Source organism: Cervus canadensis, chromosome 11 (assembly GCF_019320065.1).
Source record: "Cervus canadensis isolate Bull #8, Minnesota chromosome 11, ASM1932006v1, whole genome shotgun sequence".
Lineage (NCBI taxonomy): Eukaryota > Metazoa > Chordata > Mammalia > Artiodactyla > Cervidae > Cervus > Cervus canadensis.
This window is the reverse complement of record NC_057396.1, coordinates 20,972,712-20,985,301: the sequence shown is the minus strand read 5'-3', so window position 1 is coordinate 20,985,301 and position 12,590 is coordinate 20,972,712. Positions and strand designations below refer to the sequence as shown.

The 12,590-nt window shown below is 47.5% G+C and overlaps 1 protein-coding gene across 9 annotated transcripts in view; it reads right to left on the bottom strand.

Annotated features, from left to right (window-relative positions):
* NCAM1 (neural cell adhesion molecule 1) overlaps positions 1-12,590 on the bottom strand; it is a 346,079-nt gene that overhangs the window by 32,517 nt on the left and 300,972 nt on the right. For 4 of the 9 annotated variants that reach the window (XM_043481158.1, XM_043481163.1, XM_043481165.1 and 1 more), the window contains one exon: positions 10,648-10,779. In XM_043481158.1, the coding sequence (XP_043337093.1) occupies positions 10,648-10,779 (132 nt within the window). Of the gene's footprint in view, positions 1-3,269; positions 3,312-4,857; positions 4,906-5,803; positions 5,807-9,291; positions 9,307-10,647; positions 10,780-12,590 lie in introns of all 9 variants that reach the window. The other 5 variants (XM_043481164.1, XM_043481157.1, XM_043481159.1 and 2 more) reach the window with 2 other exon arrangements.

Sequence of the window (12,590 nt, the reverse complement as noted above, 5' to 3'; positions counted from 1 at the left end):
AACTATACATCAATAAAAAGTAAAATAAAAATGTAAAGAACCACGAAGTAGTATAACAAAGATTCTAGCAAAATAATAAAAAAAAAGAGGCCAGTGAGGAAAGGGAATAGGTTTCCTTCTGGGGGTTGAGGTCAGAGCTCTGTCAAAGGCAGAAACTGAACCGCTGGCCCAACGAGCTAAGAGTTGGACATCAGACACATGCTTGGGCATTTGTGGATACAGTCATCTCTTTAGACTTGCAGTGAACGGATAAGACATGAATGTGATTTCTACAATGAAAAGTAGTTTTCCTCTTTGGATATGTCTACATTCCCTTTTGACCTGTGCTCTATTTGCATCTGATTTTTTTACTGTATGACTGTGTTTCTTCTAAAGGCCTTTTGGGTTCCCCACCTTAACTTGCACAGGCCAAAGGGCATTTTGGCTGTCACCAGTAGAAGCTAACTAAGAGACAAGGCGGACAGAGAGGCAAGGTGAAGATTTGTTTCTGCCCAAAGCACACCACTGTTTAAAAGTGATCCTAGAGAAATGCTTCAATCAAGTGAGGCCTCTCGCCACCGCGAGCTGGTACAGCATTCGCTTTTCACTGTCTGACGCTGCATAGGATCTGGCATGTTCCAACCATGGGTGCCTGCAGGGATTATACACAACTGAGCAGTTTCTCCTTTTTCTATTTGAAAGTGAAAGTGTTAGTCACTCAGTCGTGTCCAACTCTTCGCGACCCCATGGACTGTAGCCTGCCAGCCTCCTCTGTCCATGGAATTTTCCAGGCAAGAACATTGGAGTGGGTAGCCATTCCCTTCTCCAGGGAATCTTCCTGACCCAGGGATCAAGCCCAGGTTTCCTGCATTGCAGGCAGTTTCTTCGCCGTCTGAGCCAGCAGAGTATCTTCATCCATTCATGATTATAAATGGATCCATACACACATACATACAGAAAGCAAAAAGCAAAAGACACTATTTATATTCACCCCTATTGACCAATGATCAGAAGATTTTTGGATGCTTCTAGCTACTCTGCTGTTAGTTCCACTGCAATTCACATGTGCTACATTCTGCCTTGCAGTTTAGAAATACATTCATGCTCAACACGGGCTGCTGCTCAATCGAGTCTGTCTTTCTATTCTCCCAGTAACCACTGGGACTTACAATTTGGGTCAGTAGTCAAGTGTTTCAAAATAAAGGAGACTCAAACTTTCTTCTCTTTGGACGTCACTACTCATCATTTGATCTGTGGGCAGACATGCTTGATGTTTAAAAATGAAACCTACATCAGGGGAGAAACACTTAATTCCTCCATAACAAAAAACTGGATCCAAGATTGTGTTACACTTCCAGAGAAGACCAACCTACAGTGAGATACCTTAAATACAACCCAAGTTGTGCAAGGACATTGTGTAGCCTTTTCCTGCTACGCTCGGCATGGTATACACACTGCACCCAAGATGCAAAGGATTGGGGCCTCACTGTTAGTGGAAGAAAGGGTGCTGTTAGTCTCATTCCTTTTCCAAATGCAAAGAAACCCATCACTTGAATTAAACCCGTGCAAGCACAGCTCATTGCTGCCTGCCCGCTCTGCTGACAAAATGAAACCTCAAAAGCATCAGGAATTAAAATTCACTGCAGCACGCACACGGAGGGAACACCAAGAAAGCAGACCCTCAGCTATGTTCTGCAGGAGAAAAAAGAACCATTTCATGCAACACGCAGCAACTCTTTTCTTCTCTGTTCAATTATGCATCAGAAACCCTGGCCCACGGAGCGGAGTGGGAGCCATATTTTGCATTCTTGCTTTTTGCCTTCTGCTCTGACTGCCTTTAATGGGATGCATGCCGTTTTCCCTGTGTACTCAGAAATATTATAAAATCTAAAACTCACACACAACTATGGACACACACACACACATGCTCCAGTTGACGTGTCAGGGGTTTCAGGACTAACACACAAGTGCACTTCATTAGAGCATTACGAAGACGAGTTCAGAATAAGTTTCAGGTTGTGACGAAGTGTAATGTTTTCCACGACGGGAAAGACGGGACAGTTTGGCCCTGACTCCACCATTAGGAGATGGATTCCAGAACTTTCACCTGGACTCTCAACATACAAACTTGAGAAAGCCTGGCTGTGCTTTCTCAGGCCATCATTTTTCTAGCACAAGGGAGGTGGCCCGGGGGGAGGGACACCCCCTCCTTCCCCGTGTGCTCAGGGCACACAGGTCCTCTCTCTGCGGGAGCAAAGGAGGGCACGCAGTTAAGGAGCAGAGGCTCCTTCCTGCCTCACCTGCTCCCTTCCCCGGGCAGCCAGCTTCTCCTTTTCCTTCCCGTATTTTCAGTCTTTCAGGTATTCTATTTTAATGCATGTGTGAGCATGTGTGTGTCTGTGTGTGCATTTCTCTGTGAGTGTGTTTCTGTGTGTGTGGCGGGTCTCTGTGTGCCTGTTTCTCTGGGTGTGTCTGTGTCTCTGTGTGTGTGTGTGCATGTGTGTGTCTGTGTGTGCACGTGTCAGTGTCTCTGTGTGTGCACATGTGTGTCTCTCTGTGTGTGTCTCTGTGTGTGTGCCTGTGTGTGTCAGTGTCTCTGTGTGTGCACATGCATGTGTGTTTGTGTCTCTGTGTGTGTGCCTGTGTGTGTCTCTGCGTGTGTGCCTGTGTGTGTGTCTGTGTGTGCACGTGTGTCTGTGTGTCTCTCTGCATGTGTGTCTATGTGTGCCTGTGTGTGCCTGTGTCTCTGTGTGTGCCTGTGTCTCTGTGTGTGCATGTGTGTCTCTGTGTGTGTCTCTGTGTGTCTCTGCGTGTGTGCCTGTGTGTCTCTGCGTGTGTGCATGTGTGTCTCTCTGTGTGTGTCTGCGTGTGTGCCTGTGTGTGTCTCTGCATGTGTGTGTGTGCCTGTGTGTGCATGTGTGTCTCTCTGTGTGTGTCTCTGCGTGTGTGCCTGTGTGTGTATCTGTGTGTGCGCACACCTCTGAGGTGGAGAGACAATGAAAGCTGGGAAGAGATGCACTCCTTTTGTCTTCTTAGCATTTCTAACCCTTTTCTGTGTTTAACTTGCGGGTAAATTTGGAAAGGCCTCCTAGTGCACAGAGCTCTCTTCAAGAATCACCCCTGTCTTGGCTGGGCAGACAGCACGCGTAGGGACCCACGGCAGGAGAGGCATCTCCGAGCATGCACAACTGTTGCTTTCAACACCCAGGGGGCCGGGGCAGCACTGGGACCCAAGAGTCCACTCTACACAAGCAGCAGTCAGGCCCAGGGCAGCTAAGCTCTGTACTCACTAGATGCTTCGGTGGTGGTAAGGGCAGGAAGAGGCCAGGTTGCTATGGAAACATGAAGGATGGAAGGGCACAGAAAGGTGAAAGAGAGAACAGAGATAAATTAAATTCACGGACACATACATGTATGTGCGTATATATATTAATGCATTATTATAAAGAAAAAAGAGATGGGAAAGGAGGTATGCTCTCATTTTCTTCTTCCCTGATTTATCAGTATGAATGCAGATATTTTAAAGAGATTATCAGAGATTTTGCAGACAAATTAGTCTCAGATGGCAAGTAATAATGTAACTCTTATTTATTCTTACTGTGAATTCCAGCTACTACATGCTGGGCATTGTGTCTTGTATTTCTCCTACTTAAACTTTGATTTTCATAAATACCTACAAAGTAAGCAGACTCTATCCTTCCTTTGGGAGATAAGGAGTCTGAGGTTCAGAGAGGTGGGGTGACTCATTCAAGGTCAGGGAACTGCATGCCAAAGCAGTGGAGCTTGGAGCTGAACTTGGTTGCTGAATCCTTATTGCTAAAGTTCACCGCCTGGAAAGCAGTGCAAGAGTGGGGGGCTGTTTCCAAGTCAGACAGATGCCACAAAGGGCTCTGGGTTTGGGACTCTGGTCACTCCCGAGGCTACTGCCGAGGACGCAGGGAGGATGCACCATGGGGATACGGCCAGCTAAGCGGCCTTGCCTGCTGCATTGACTGCGCTGAGCACTGGCTGCCATCTCCCTGATCTTTCCCCTAGGAGCACTGGGTTCATCACTGCAAACAGTGGGAGGCCTGGGGTGCTCCCATTCCCGAGGACTCAAGGGAACAGAAGGACAGGGCAGCCCAGTGAAACGAGGTGGTAAATGAGGGAGGGTCAGACGCAGTGACAAAGCCGGAGGCTGACCAGGTAACACCACTACCAGGCTTAGTGGCACTCCCGGGGGTGCAAATAACTTGAGAAATCCTAGGTTTGTTGTTATCTGGGAGCGGGGTGTGATGACGTCTCCTGTATAATAGAGGAGAAAAGCAAGGTTCCCTTGTAAAGGGTTAAATGATTTGCCTAATGCCTTCTGCCAGGCACATCTGCAAGCACGCACTGTTTCTTCTCCCACAAATATTTACAAGAAACATATGCAGTTATGGAGACAGCAAAAGCTACAGGCCTTGCTATCTAATTTCAACGTCTGAACCCAACTGTGCCAATTAAAATGCCGGGTGAAAACATAACACCCCAAACATTTCTTATGACCCTGTGGAATTGACATTTTTCTTGGCAAAATTGTTTGGCTTCTCTAAATAATCAGCTGACTACGAATCTGGAGGACAGGGCTGGGGCTGCCACAGCCTTCAGGAGCCTGCCTGCGAGATTTTCTGTCCCGAGCAATGCTTTCCACGCGCCTCCTCCGGGAGAGGGCTGCCCCCCCTGAATCTTGAGTGGCCCTGTGCCTACGTCTCATCTCATCTGCTCCTCTAAAACCCCGCGCTGCTCTCCACCAACAGAGTGGAATTATCACTTGGTGGAGGAGATCACGCCAGTCAGACACACTGTGGCCGGCAGAGAGCCACCTGCAGGGAGATGGAAGACGGAAATGATACTCACTATCCAGATGAGACAATGGAACAGGGGTGGAAGGGCTAGCAGGAGCCGCTGAGGAAAGAAAAATGAAGATGAAAAAAAAGGGAAAAAAAAAAAAGATCATCGAGGCACACAGACACTGAAGGGAGAAATGGAAGAGGCAAACCAGGGGAGTCAGTAGGAGAAGCTGGAGTGAGTTGCAGTGGGAAGAAGAATTCCATGCAGGAGAACAGGGGGCCTACAGCCCCTTAGAGAGCAGGACTCTCTGACTTCAAACCCTGAGCCTGTGTGCCTGCCCAGGAACAGCTGCGGGGCTCTCTAACCCTGTGAAGACACACAGGCAGTTCAGCAGCTGTCTCCATAGGACCAGACGTCTGGGGGGAAAGACACCTGGCCCCCAGCTTAAGGTGAACCAACAGAAAAGGGGAAAATGACCTTGGCCATGAAGTTGCCGACCTCTTCATGTGTTTACATTTAGGCAGACACCCACACAGGCGGCACATATTTATAGCAAAGTGTATATGTGCATCACTCTCTAATTTTAAGGTTCCGATAAAACAGAAACAATCGTCTTCCTTAAAGCTTGTGACTGGGCGAGGTCGGGATGGTTTGGGATCTGGATGGTACAACAGCCACCGCTGTCCTCCAAACCCTAGGAAATGTGATGCTCTGGCTGCTGCTGTGTGCGCGGAGGACCAAGCAAATTGACATTGAGCCAGGGCACTTTGACGGGACTGGGACTAACTAAGTAATGCTAACCAGCTTTCTGCATGGTGAACCTTTAGAAATGGTGCATTTGAGACATTTTGGACACTGAATGAATCTTTAATTTTTCAATGGCAAATATTCAGAAGCTGTTCCATCAACAATCACAGAAAACAGGCCCCTTTGAGGGCTAGATAAAAATTTGGAAAAACGTCACCCTATCTCCAACACTGTCTTGACGTTCATGGTTAGGTCTTTCTCTTACCTTCTAGATGAGGGTACCTCATTAAACCATCCAGAACAATGTCACTGGAACCAGAGCAAGACAGGCTACTAACTCATCATGACTTGGCAGCCTGGTTAATTCTGATAAAAGTCTGTATCTTTCTTTCTCTCGTTCTTTCTCTTTTATTCTTTTTTGGGTTTAATTGTGTGTACAGTTGTCCATATTATTCTGGCTGAGGGATGGGGTTTTATATACTTTAGTCACAATATATTACAATGCATTAACATATTTGCCATGTGCCATCTAAGGGGCAAAATATGAAACTACAAATTTCAAGATGCCACTCTTAAAAAGTATAGACTCAATTGTAATCTTTATACCCTGTAAGAAATTGTCTATTTCACTTCATGGTACAGAAGCAATTGAAGAGGTAAGATTCAGGCAATGAGATTCTGAAGGTGTGTGGTTCAACCATGGAGGAAAGAGTCATCATAAATTATCATGTCACTTCTTTAGGGCTTTAGTAGCTCTAAGAAGGAAGCAGCCCCTCCCAGGGCAAACAGAGGTCGTGAGCTTTCCACCTAAGAGCTTCCTGACAGCATGCAGACACCTAGCCTCGAAATACATGAAACAGGGACATCTTCCCAGGCTGGAGTTCCATTTGTCCCACTGGAGTCTCGGCTTTCATTGCCTTCACAGAAGCAGGTAAGCCAGGCTTTCTAATTGGGTAATTCCAAAGCAGGAGTCCTTGAGATACTGGTGGTATTGTCTAGTTTCACCTGCTCATCTCTGCTGTGACATATTCATGCCCCTGAATGTGGCGGAGACCATTAAGGAATCATGAAGCAACCCTAATATTGAGACATTTCAAGCAACTTCAAGTGATGAGCAAATGGCTCTCCTCTACACCTCCCAACTCAGGGGGCCAGCAGCATCAACTCTGTGCAGGGTGCCAGATCCTCCTGACCCTGGCCTGTCTCTTCCTCAGACCTGAGGGTGTACCCGGGGCCCACCTCCAGGGCCACACAAGCAGTCTGTGCACCTGTATCCCAGCATCACAGGAGGTGAATGCACTGTCTGTGGGTGAGATAAGCCAGCCTCAGATGCCCCTGGTTCTTGGGCTTGGTGTAAGCCTGCAGCCAAACAGATGGCTGATCTTTTTTAAGTTCAGATAACCTTTGTGCCTTTAAAGGAATGGGAGTGAGAACTCAGAGAAGGTCCTTCCGAAAATGTATCCTCACTTCCTAGCAGCAGTAATTGGGTTGTGTCCTGGCAGTGGGAAACGCTGGCATCTTCCTTCCAACTGTAACTTTTTCTCAGGATGGGTTTAGGCACAACAGGTTACCTTTTGAGCAAGACCCTCACTTCAACCCTAGGAAGGCTATGGAGGTGTGAGGAAAGACCATAACGATCAACTTTAGAGACAGTATAATCATCTCTTAACCCTGCTCAAGTTCTAGAAAAAAATCACATTCAATTCTAAAACTGTGCGATGTTCTCTTTGTCTAAAAGAGGTTTGCTTTTTAATTCACGCTCAACTCTAAAACTGTGCCATGCTTTCTCTGTCTAAAAGAGGTTTGCTTTCTAATTCATGTTCAACTCTAAAACAGTGCCATATTCTCTTTGTCTAAAAGAGGTTTGCTTTTTAATTCTTTAAACCATAACTTAATTAGGTGATTGAGAAAACTGACTTTTCATGTCACTAGCAATGCCTGCTGCTGCATTACTCACAACTGACTTGGAATAGAGGACTGACCCCACCATTTTCCAAAGGACTTCTTGGAGTCTTGCTTGGTTAATCATCCATTTTCATACTGGCAGATAACAAACAACAAAACTTAGAGGTCTCCTTTTAAAAAAATATTAAACACTGGCTTTTAAAACACAGTGTCTGCTATAAAAATTCTCACCTTAAAGAAGGCTGGGCTGGCAATGAATGAAAACCACTTATGACTTTGAAGTTCAAGACCCAGTTACTCAGATTCAGTACTCAAACCCTGGTTACTGGGTAGACACTCAGAAGGAGGTCTCACTTCTCTGTGATGTTACTTAGCCAGCCTCTGTTTACGGATAAAATCCAGAGGAGTGGGCACCTGAAGACCAGGTTAAAGATCCAGGAGGAAGGTGCCCTTGAGCCTTCTGGGTGCACTGAGGGCAGAGCTGAGCGGTCGGCCCAGAGCAGACAGCTATCAGTCTTCACTGACAACTCCATCCCCACTCCACTCTATCCGACTCTTCCAGAACTGGTTCATTCAGGAACCAACTCTGCTGAGAGAGTAGATTTAGCCCTTGTTCAATATCTCAGAATGCCTACACCGAGCTACTTAGTTTCTGCTGGTGCTGCAATATTTCTGAATAAATTTCAAAAAGATAAGCTTCCCTGAGTGCCTTTTAGGAGCTAGGAGCGTTTCATGAAAAGAATGTGCTGCTGAAAACTTCCCTCCACCCTTCTGAGCTCAGCCTGGGAAGAAGCCGAGCCTCAGCGGACGTGAAGCCTGGGGACATCTATGCAGGTAGAAACCGGGCTACAGTTCCGCTCCTGGAGCAGCAGAGATGCTCCCGTTACTCCCGCTTCCAGTTCCACTACTTACAGCTTACAAAATCAGGATGTCCTTTTTGGGGAGAATCACCCCCTTTCCTCATTCTTGGCAATACTGCTACTAAGTAGCTGGCGCTGTGCATGTGCGCTAAGTCGTTCAGTCGTGTCTGACTCTGTGCAACATCATGGACTGTAGCCCTCCAGGCTCCTCTGTCCATGGGATTCTCCAGGCACAAATACTAGAGTGGGTAGCCTATCCCTTCTCCAGGGGATCTTTCTGACCCAGGCATCGAACCGGATCTCCTGTATCACAGGTGGATTTTCCCAAATGTGGAAATACATGTTGCAAGTAACCTAGTGCTAAAGAACAGAGGTCACTAGTTAAACTGGGGGCTTAACTCCCCTGCAGGAGGTACCCGTGATGCAAACCCATTCATGCTTCATGGGGTCCCCCACCCGTGCTCCTAGAGACTTTCAGCTACCACCTGCCAGCCAGAAAAGGGAGGTGAAGTGAGCTCAGTCCTTTCACCTCCTAAAAGCAAGTGTGAAAAGCCTTCTGGGTTCTCATGCCCATGAAGGGATTCTGAGTGGAGGCCTGAAGAGGCTGTGGTTACTCTTTTGGCATCCCGGCTAATGATGAGACGATGCCATATCCTTATTCAGAGGCCCTTTGCAAACCTCCACCGCACTTGGCTCAGCAAAATGTTGCCACAGGGTAATCGTCACACACAGAAATTAATAAATAAACACAATTTCAAAAGACAAAAAAATTTGCATGCTCTAAAACAGGACTAGTGTTAGCCTCTTGGAGTAACCTACAGACATTAACAAGAGCACAGCTAGACTAAGGTCAGTGTGGTTAGGGCCCGGACGGCATTATCTACTTCAGCCTCTAGGGGACAAAAGGGACTGGAACTAAATTAAAAAACTAGAACTAGCAGATGTTAACACTCTAGAAACAGGTAATGAGGTATGAAGAGGCACTTACGTGGAAGAGGGCTATCTGCATATCCCATGGATGGAACACAGACGAAAAGAAAAGACAAGAGACAGACCCAAGAAAAAAAAATAAGATGTAAAAGAAATGAATAGGATCTGCAGAACACACGGAGCTGGAAACGCAAATTATCAAATTACTTCAAATCCAGAGAGAAGCAATTCCTGTAGGAGGAAGATGAGACAGGCTCTCTACTTCTGCAAAGAGGCAGGGGGATCACTCTGCAGGCCCCTGACCTCATAGGGAAGAAAGTGGAGGATTCTCCCATATGTCTTTTGACCTCAGGAGTCAGAGGGGGGCCCAGGGAGCTCTGTGAGCGCTGGGGGAGTCTTGCTACAGCATCTTTTTCACCTGGATGGGCTCACCATCCTCCCTGGGGAGGAACTCCATCTGTGGAGGGACTGAACTAGACCAGGGCTCACCAGAGCTTGGCTATGTGTGGGGACGGAGGGAAAAGCATGGCAGGCTTGGCTTAAGGAAAGAGAGGGCAATGGAGGAAAACAGAACTGCAACCCTGAATGGGATCAGGAAGAAGGGACTCCTGTAAGAGGCTGTGACCAAGTAGACCCCAACAGTGCTCCTGAAAAGGAGGAGGGGTAGGAACCACAGAGGCCATTCTTCCCTTCTTCATTTTGTTGGGGTTTTTCTCCTGCTCATTTATCCTACAGCAGGCTCTGTTCCCCTGTAACTGGATATCTCTGCTTCATTAAAACCCCACAACTAATTACGCCAACCATCACCGCCTTTACTGTCTTCCTTCAAGTCACCAGGTGCTTACAGCCCATGTGAGTGTGTGTGTGTGTGCATGGGTGTGCGCTCAGACGCTCAGTGGTGTCTGACTCTTTGCAACTCCATGGACTGTAGCCCACCAGGCTCCTTTGTCTATGGGATTTCCCAGGCAAGAGTACTGGAGTGGGTTGCCATTCCCTTCTCCAGGGGATCTTCCTGACCCAAGGACTGAACCCAAGTCTTCTGCACTGGCAGGCGGATTCTTTACCACGGAGCCACCGGGGAAGCCCCTAGGGCCCTTGTGACAAAGGGCAAATCTCCAAAATCTGGCCCCACCGCGCTGCCCTAAATCTCCTCGGTGCCTCTAATAACATGCGTGCGTGGTTTTCTGCCCCGGCTGCTCCTCTAACAAGCTGGACCAACTATTAGACTGTGTCACCAAGCCCTTTGAGAAAGTGAGGACAGAGGGAGTGGCATGGGCCGCCGCTGAGGGCCGGAGAACTAGGAGGTGGGGCCACTGTGAGCAGAGGGACCTGTAAAGACAAAAAGCTGTCATCTGAACGCTGGATGGGTCCCCCCCACCCCACGGGGATGAGCCGGGCAGCGGGCTGTACTTACGGACTGGCTGCGTCTTGAACTCGGAGGCGGCGCTGATCTCGCCCAGGCCCTTGCCGTTGAGGGCCGCCAGCCGGACTGCATACGTCGTCTCGGGCTTGAGGCCCACGATGGTGACGATGCCCTCCATGCTGGCTGTTGTGAGAACACGAAAAGGGTCACAAAGAGGGGAAAGCCTCTTGGTGAAACAGCGCAGCCACTGTGGAAAACAGTACAGCAAATCCGTCTGCGATTAAAGGTAGGATTCGATCCAGCACTTCCAGTTCTGGATACACGTACCAGAGGACTGAAAGCAGGGACTGGAATAGATATTTGTACAAACGTTCACAGCCGTCTTGCTTACAAGAGCTGAACTGTGGAAGCAACCCAAATGTCCCCTGACAGATGAATGCATAAACAGAACGTGGTCTTCCATACAATGGAATATTATCCAGTTTTAAAAAGGCATGACATTCTGACACACTACAACAGGGCTGAACCTTGAGGACATCACACTAGCTGAAACAGGACAGATACAAAAGGACAAATACTGTATTATTCCACTTATATGAAGTACCTAGAACAGTCAACTACATAGAGACTATTAATAGTCAACTATGGGCTTCCATGGTGACTCAGTGGTAAAGAATCGTCTGCCAGTGCAGAAGCAGGAGATGCAGGTCTGATCCCTGGGTCAGGAAGATCCCCTGGAGGAGGAAATGGCAACTCACTCCAGTATTCTTGCCTGGGAAATCCCATGGACAGAGGAGCCTGGCGGGCTACAGGCCACGGGGTTGCAAAAGATTCAGACATGACTTGGAGACTAAACAACAACAAGAGTCAACTCTATAGAAAGTAGAAGCGTGGCTGCCAGGGGCTGGGGCAGGAGGGAATGGGGAGTTGTTATTTAATGGGTATTGACTTTAGGATGAAAAAGTCCTGGAGATGGACAGTGGTGACTGTATAACAATTTAATGCCACTGACCTGTGGACACTAAAAAATGGTTAAAATAATACTTTGTATGTTATATATGATACTCATTCAGTCATGTCTGAATTTTGCGACCCCACAGACTGTAGCCCACCAGGCTCCTGTGTCCATGGGACTCTCCAGGCAAGAATACTGGAGTGGGTTGCCATTTCCTCTTCCAGGGGATCTTTCTGATCCAGGGATTGAACCCAAGTCTCTTATGTCTCTTGCATTGGCAGGTGGATTCTTTACCACTAATGCCAGCTGGCAAGCTCATGTCATATATATTTTACTACATTAAAAAAGTTAACTAGGAAACAAAAAGTCTGTTGGACATGGGATTTACCTGCCACAAAGTCGTTATGAGGTTTCAGGGGGATGTCAGGGAGGTGAAGGATGATTTTCTTCTAGTTCTAATCCTGATTACGCATAAAGTCCTCCTAGCCCTCCCCAAAGCTAGAGTGATGGGAGCTTCCTGGAAGGATGAGTTCTCAGTAAAACTGTGTTGGAAGATGGCTCTGAATTGCTCTGACACTGCGTCCTAATCCAATCCATTCTCAGCTCTACCCTCATTTCTGGGATTAAAAATTGCTACGGAAACAAAACTTACTTCACTGAGTTATTCCAATTAAACCTCAAAGGGAGAGTCAGACATAAACACATTCAATCCTCAGGGCAAGATGAGCTGAGCTCAGAAACGTCAAACTGCAGTCACCCAAGGGTCATTTTTCAGATCTTTGGAAATATATCATAGAATTGATTTAAAAGAGCTGTCTCTCCGGCTCTGCTTGTTAGGTTAATGTCATAATTACATGGCGATCCCTGAACATACCCAAGCAGGACTGGATGGGTGACAGCAGAGAACCTGAAGCACATGGGACCCAAATATGCAGAGCAGGGTAGCCAGGACTCCTCTGGGTCGTGCTCAGCACTTAAGCGGGGCTTCTGCTTGGAAAGCAGCTGAGCCGGCCTCATCCGTCCTGGCACGGTCACGAGA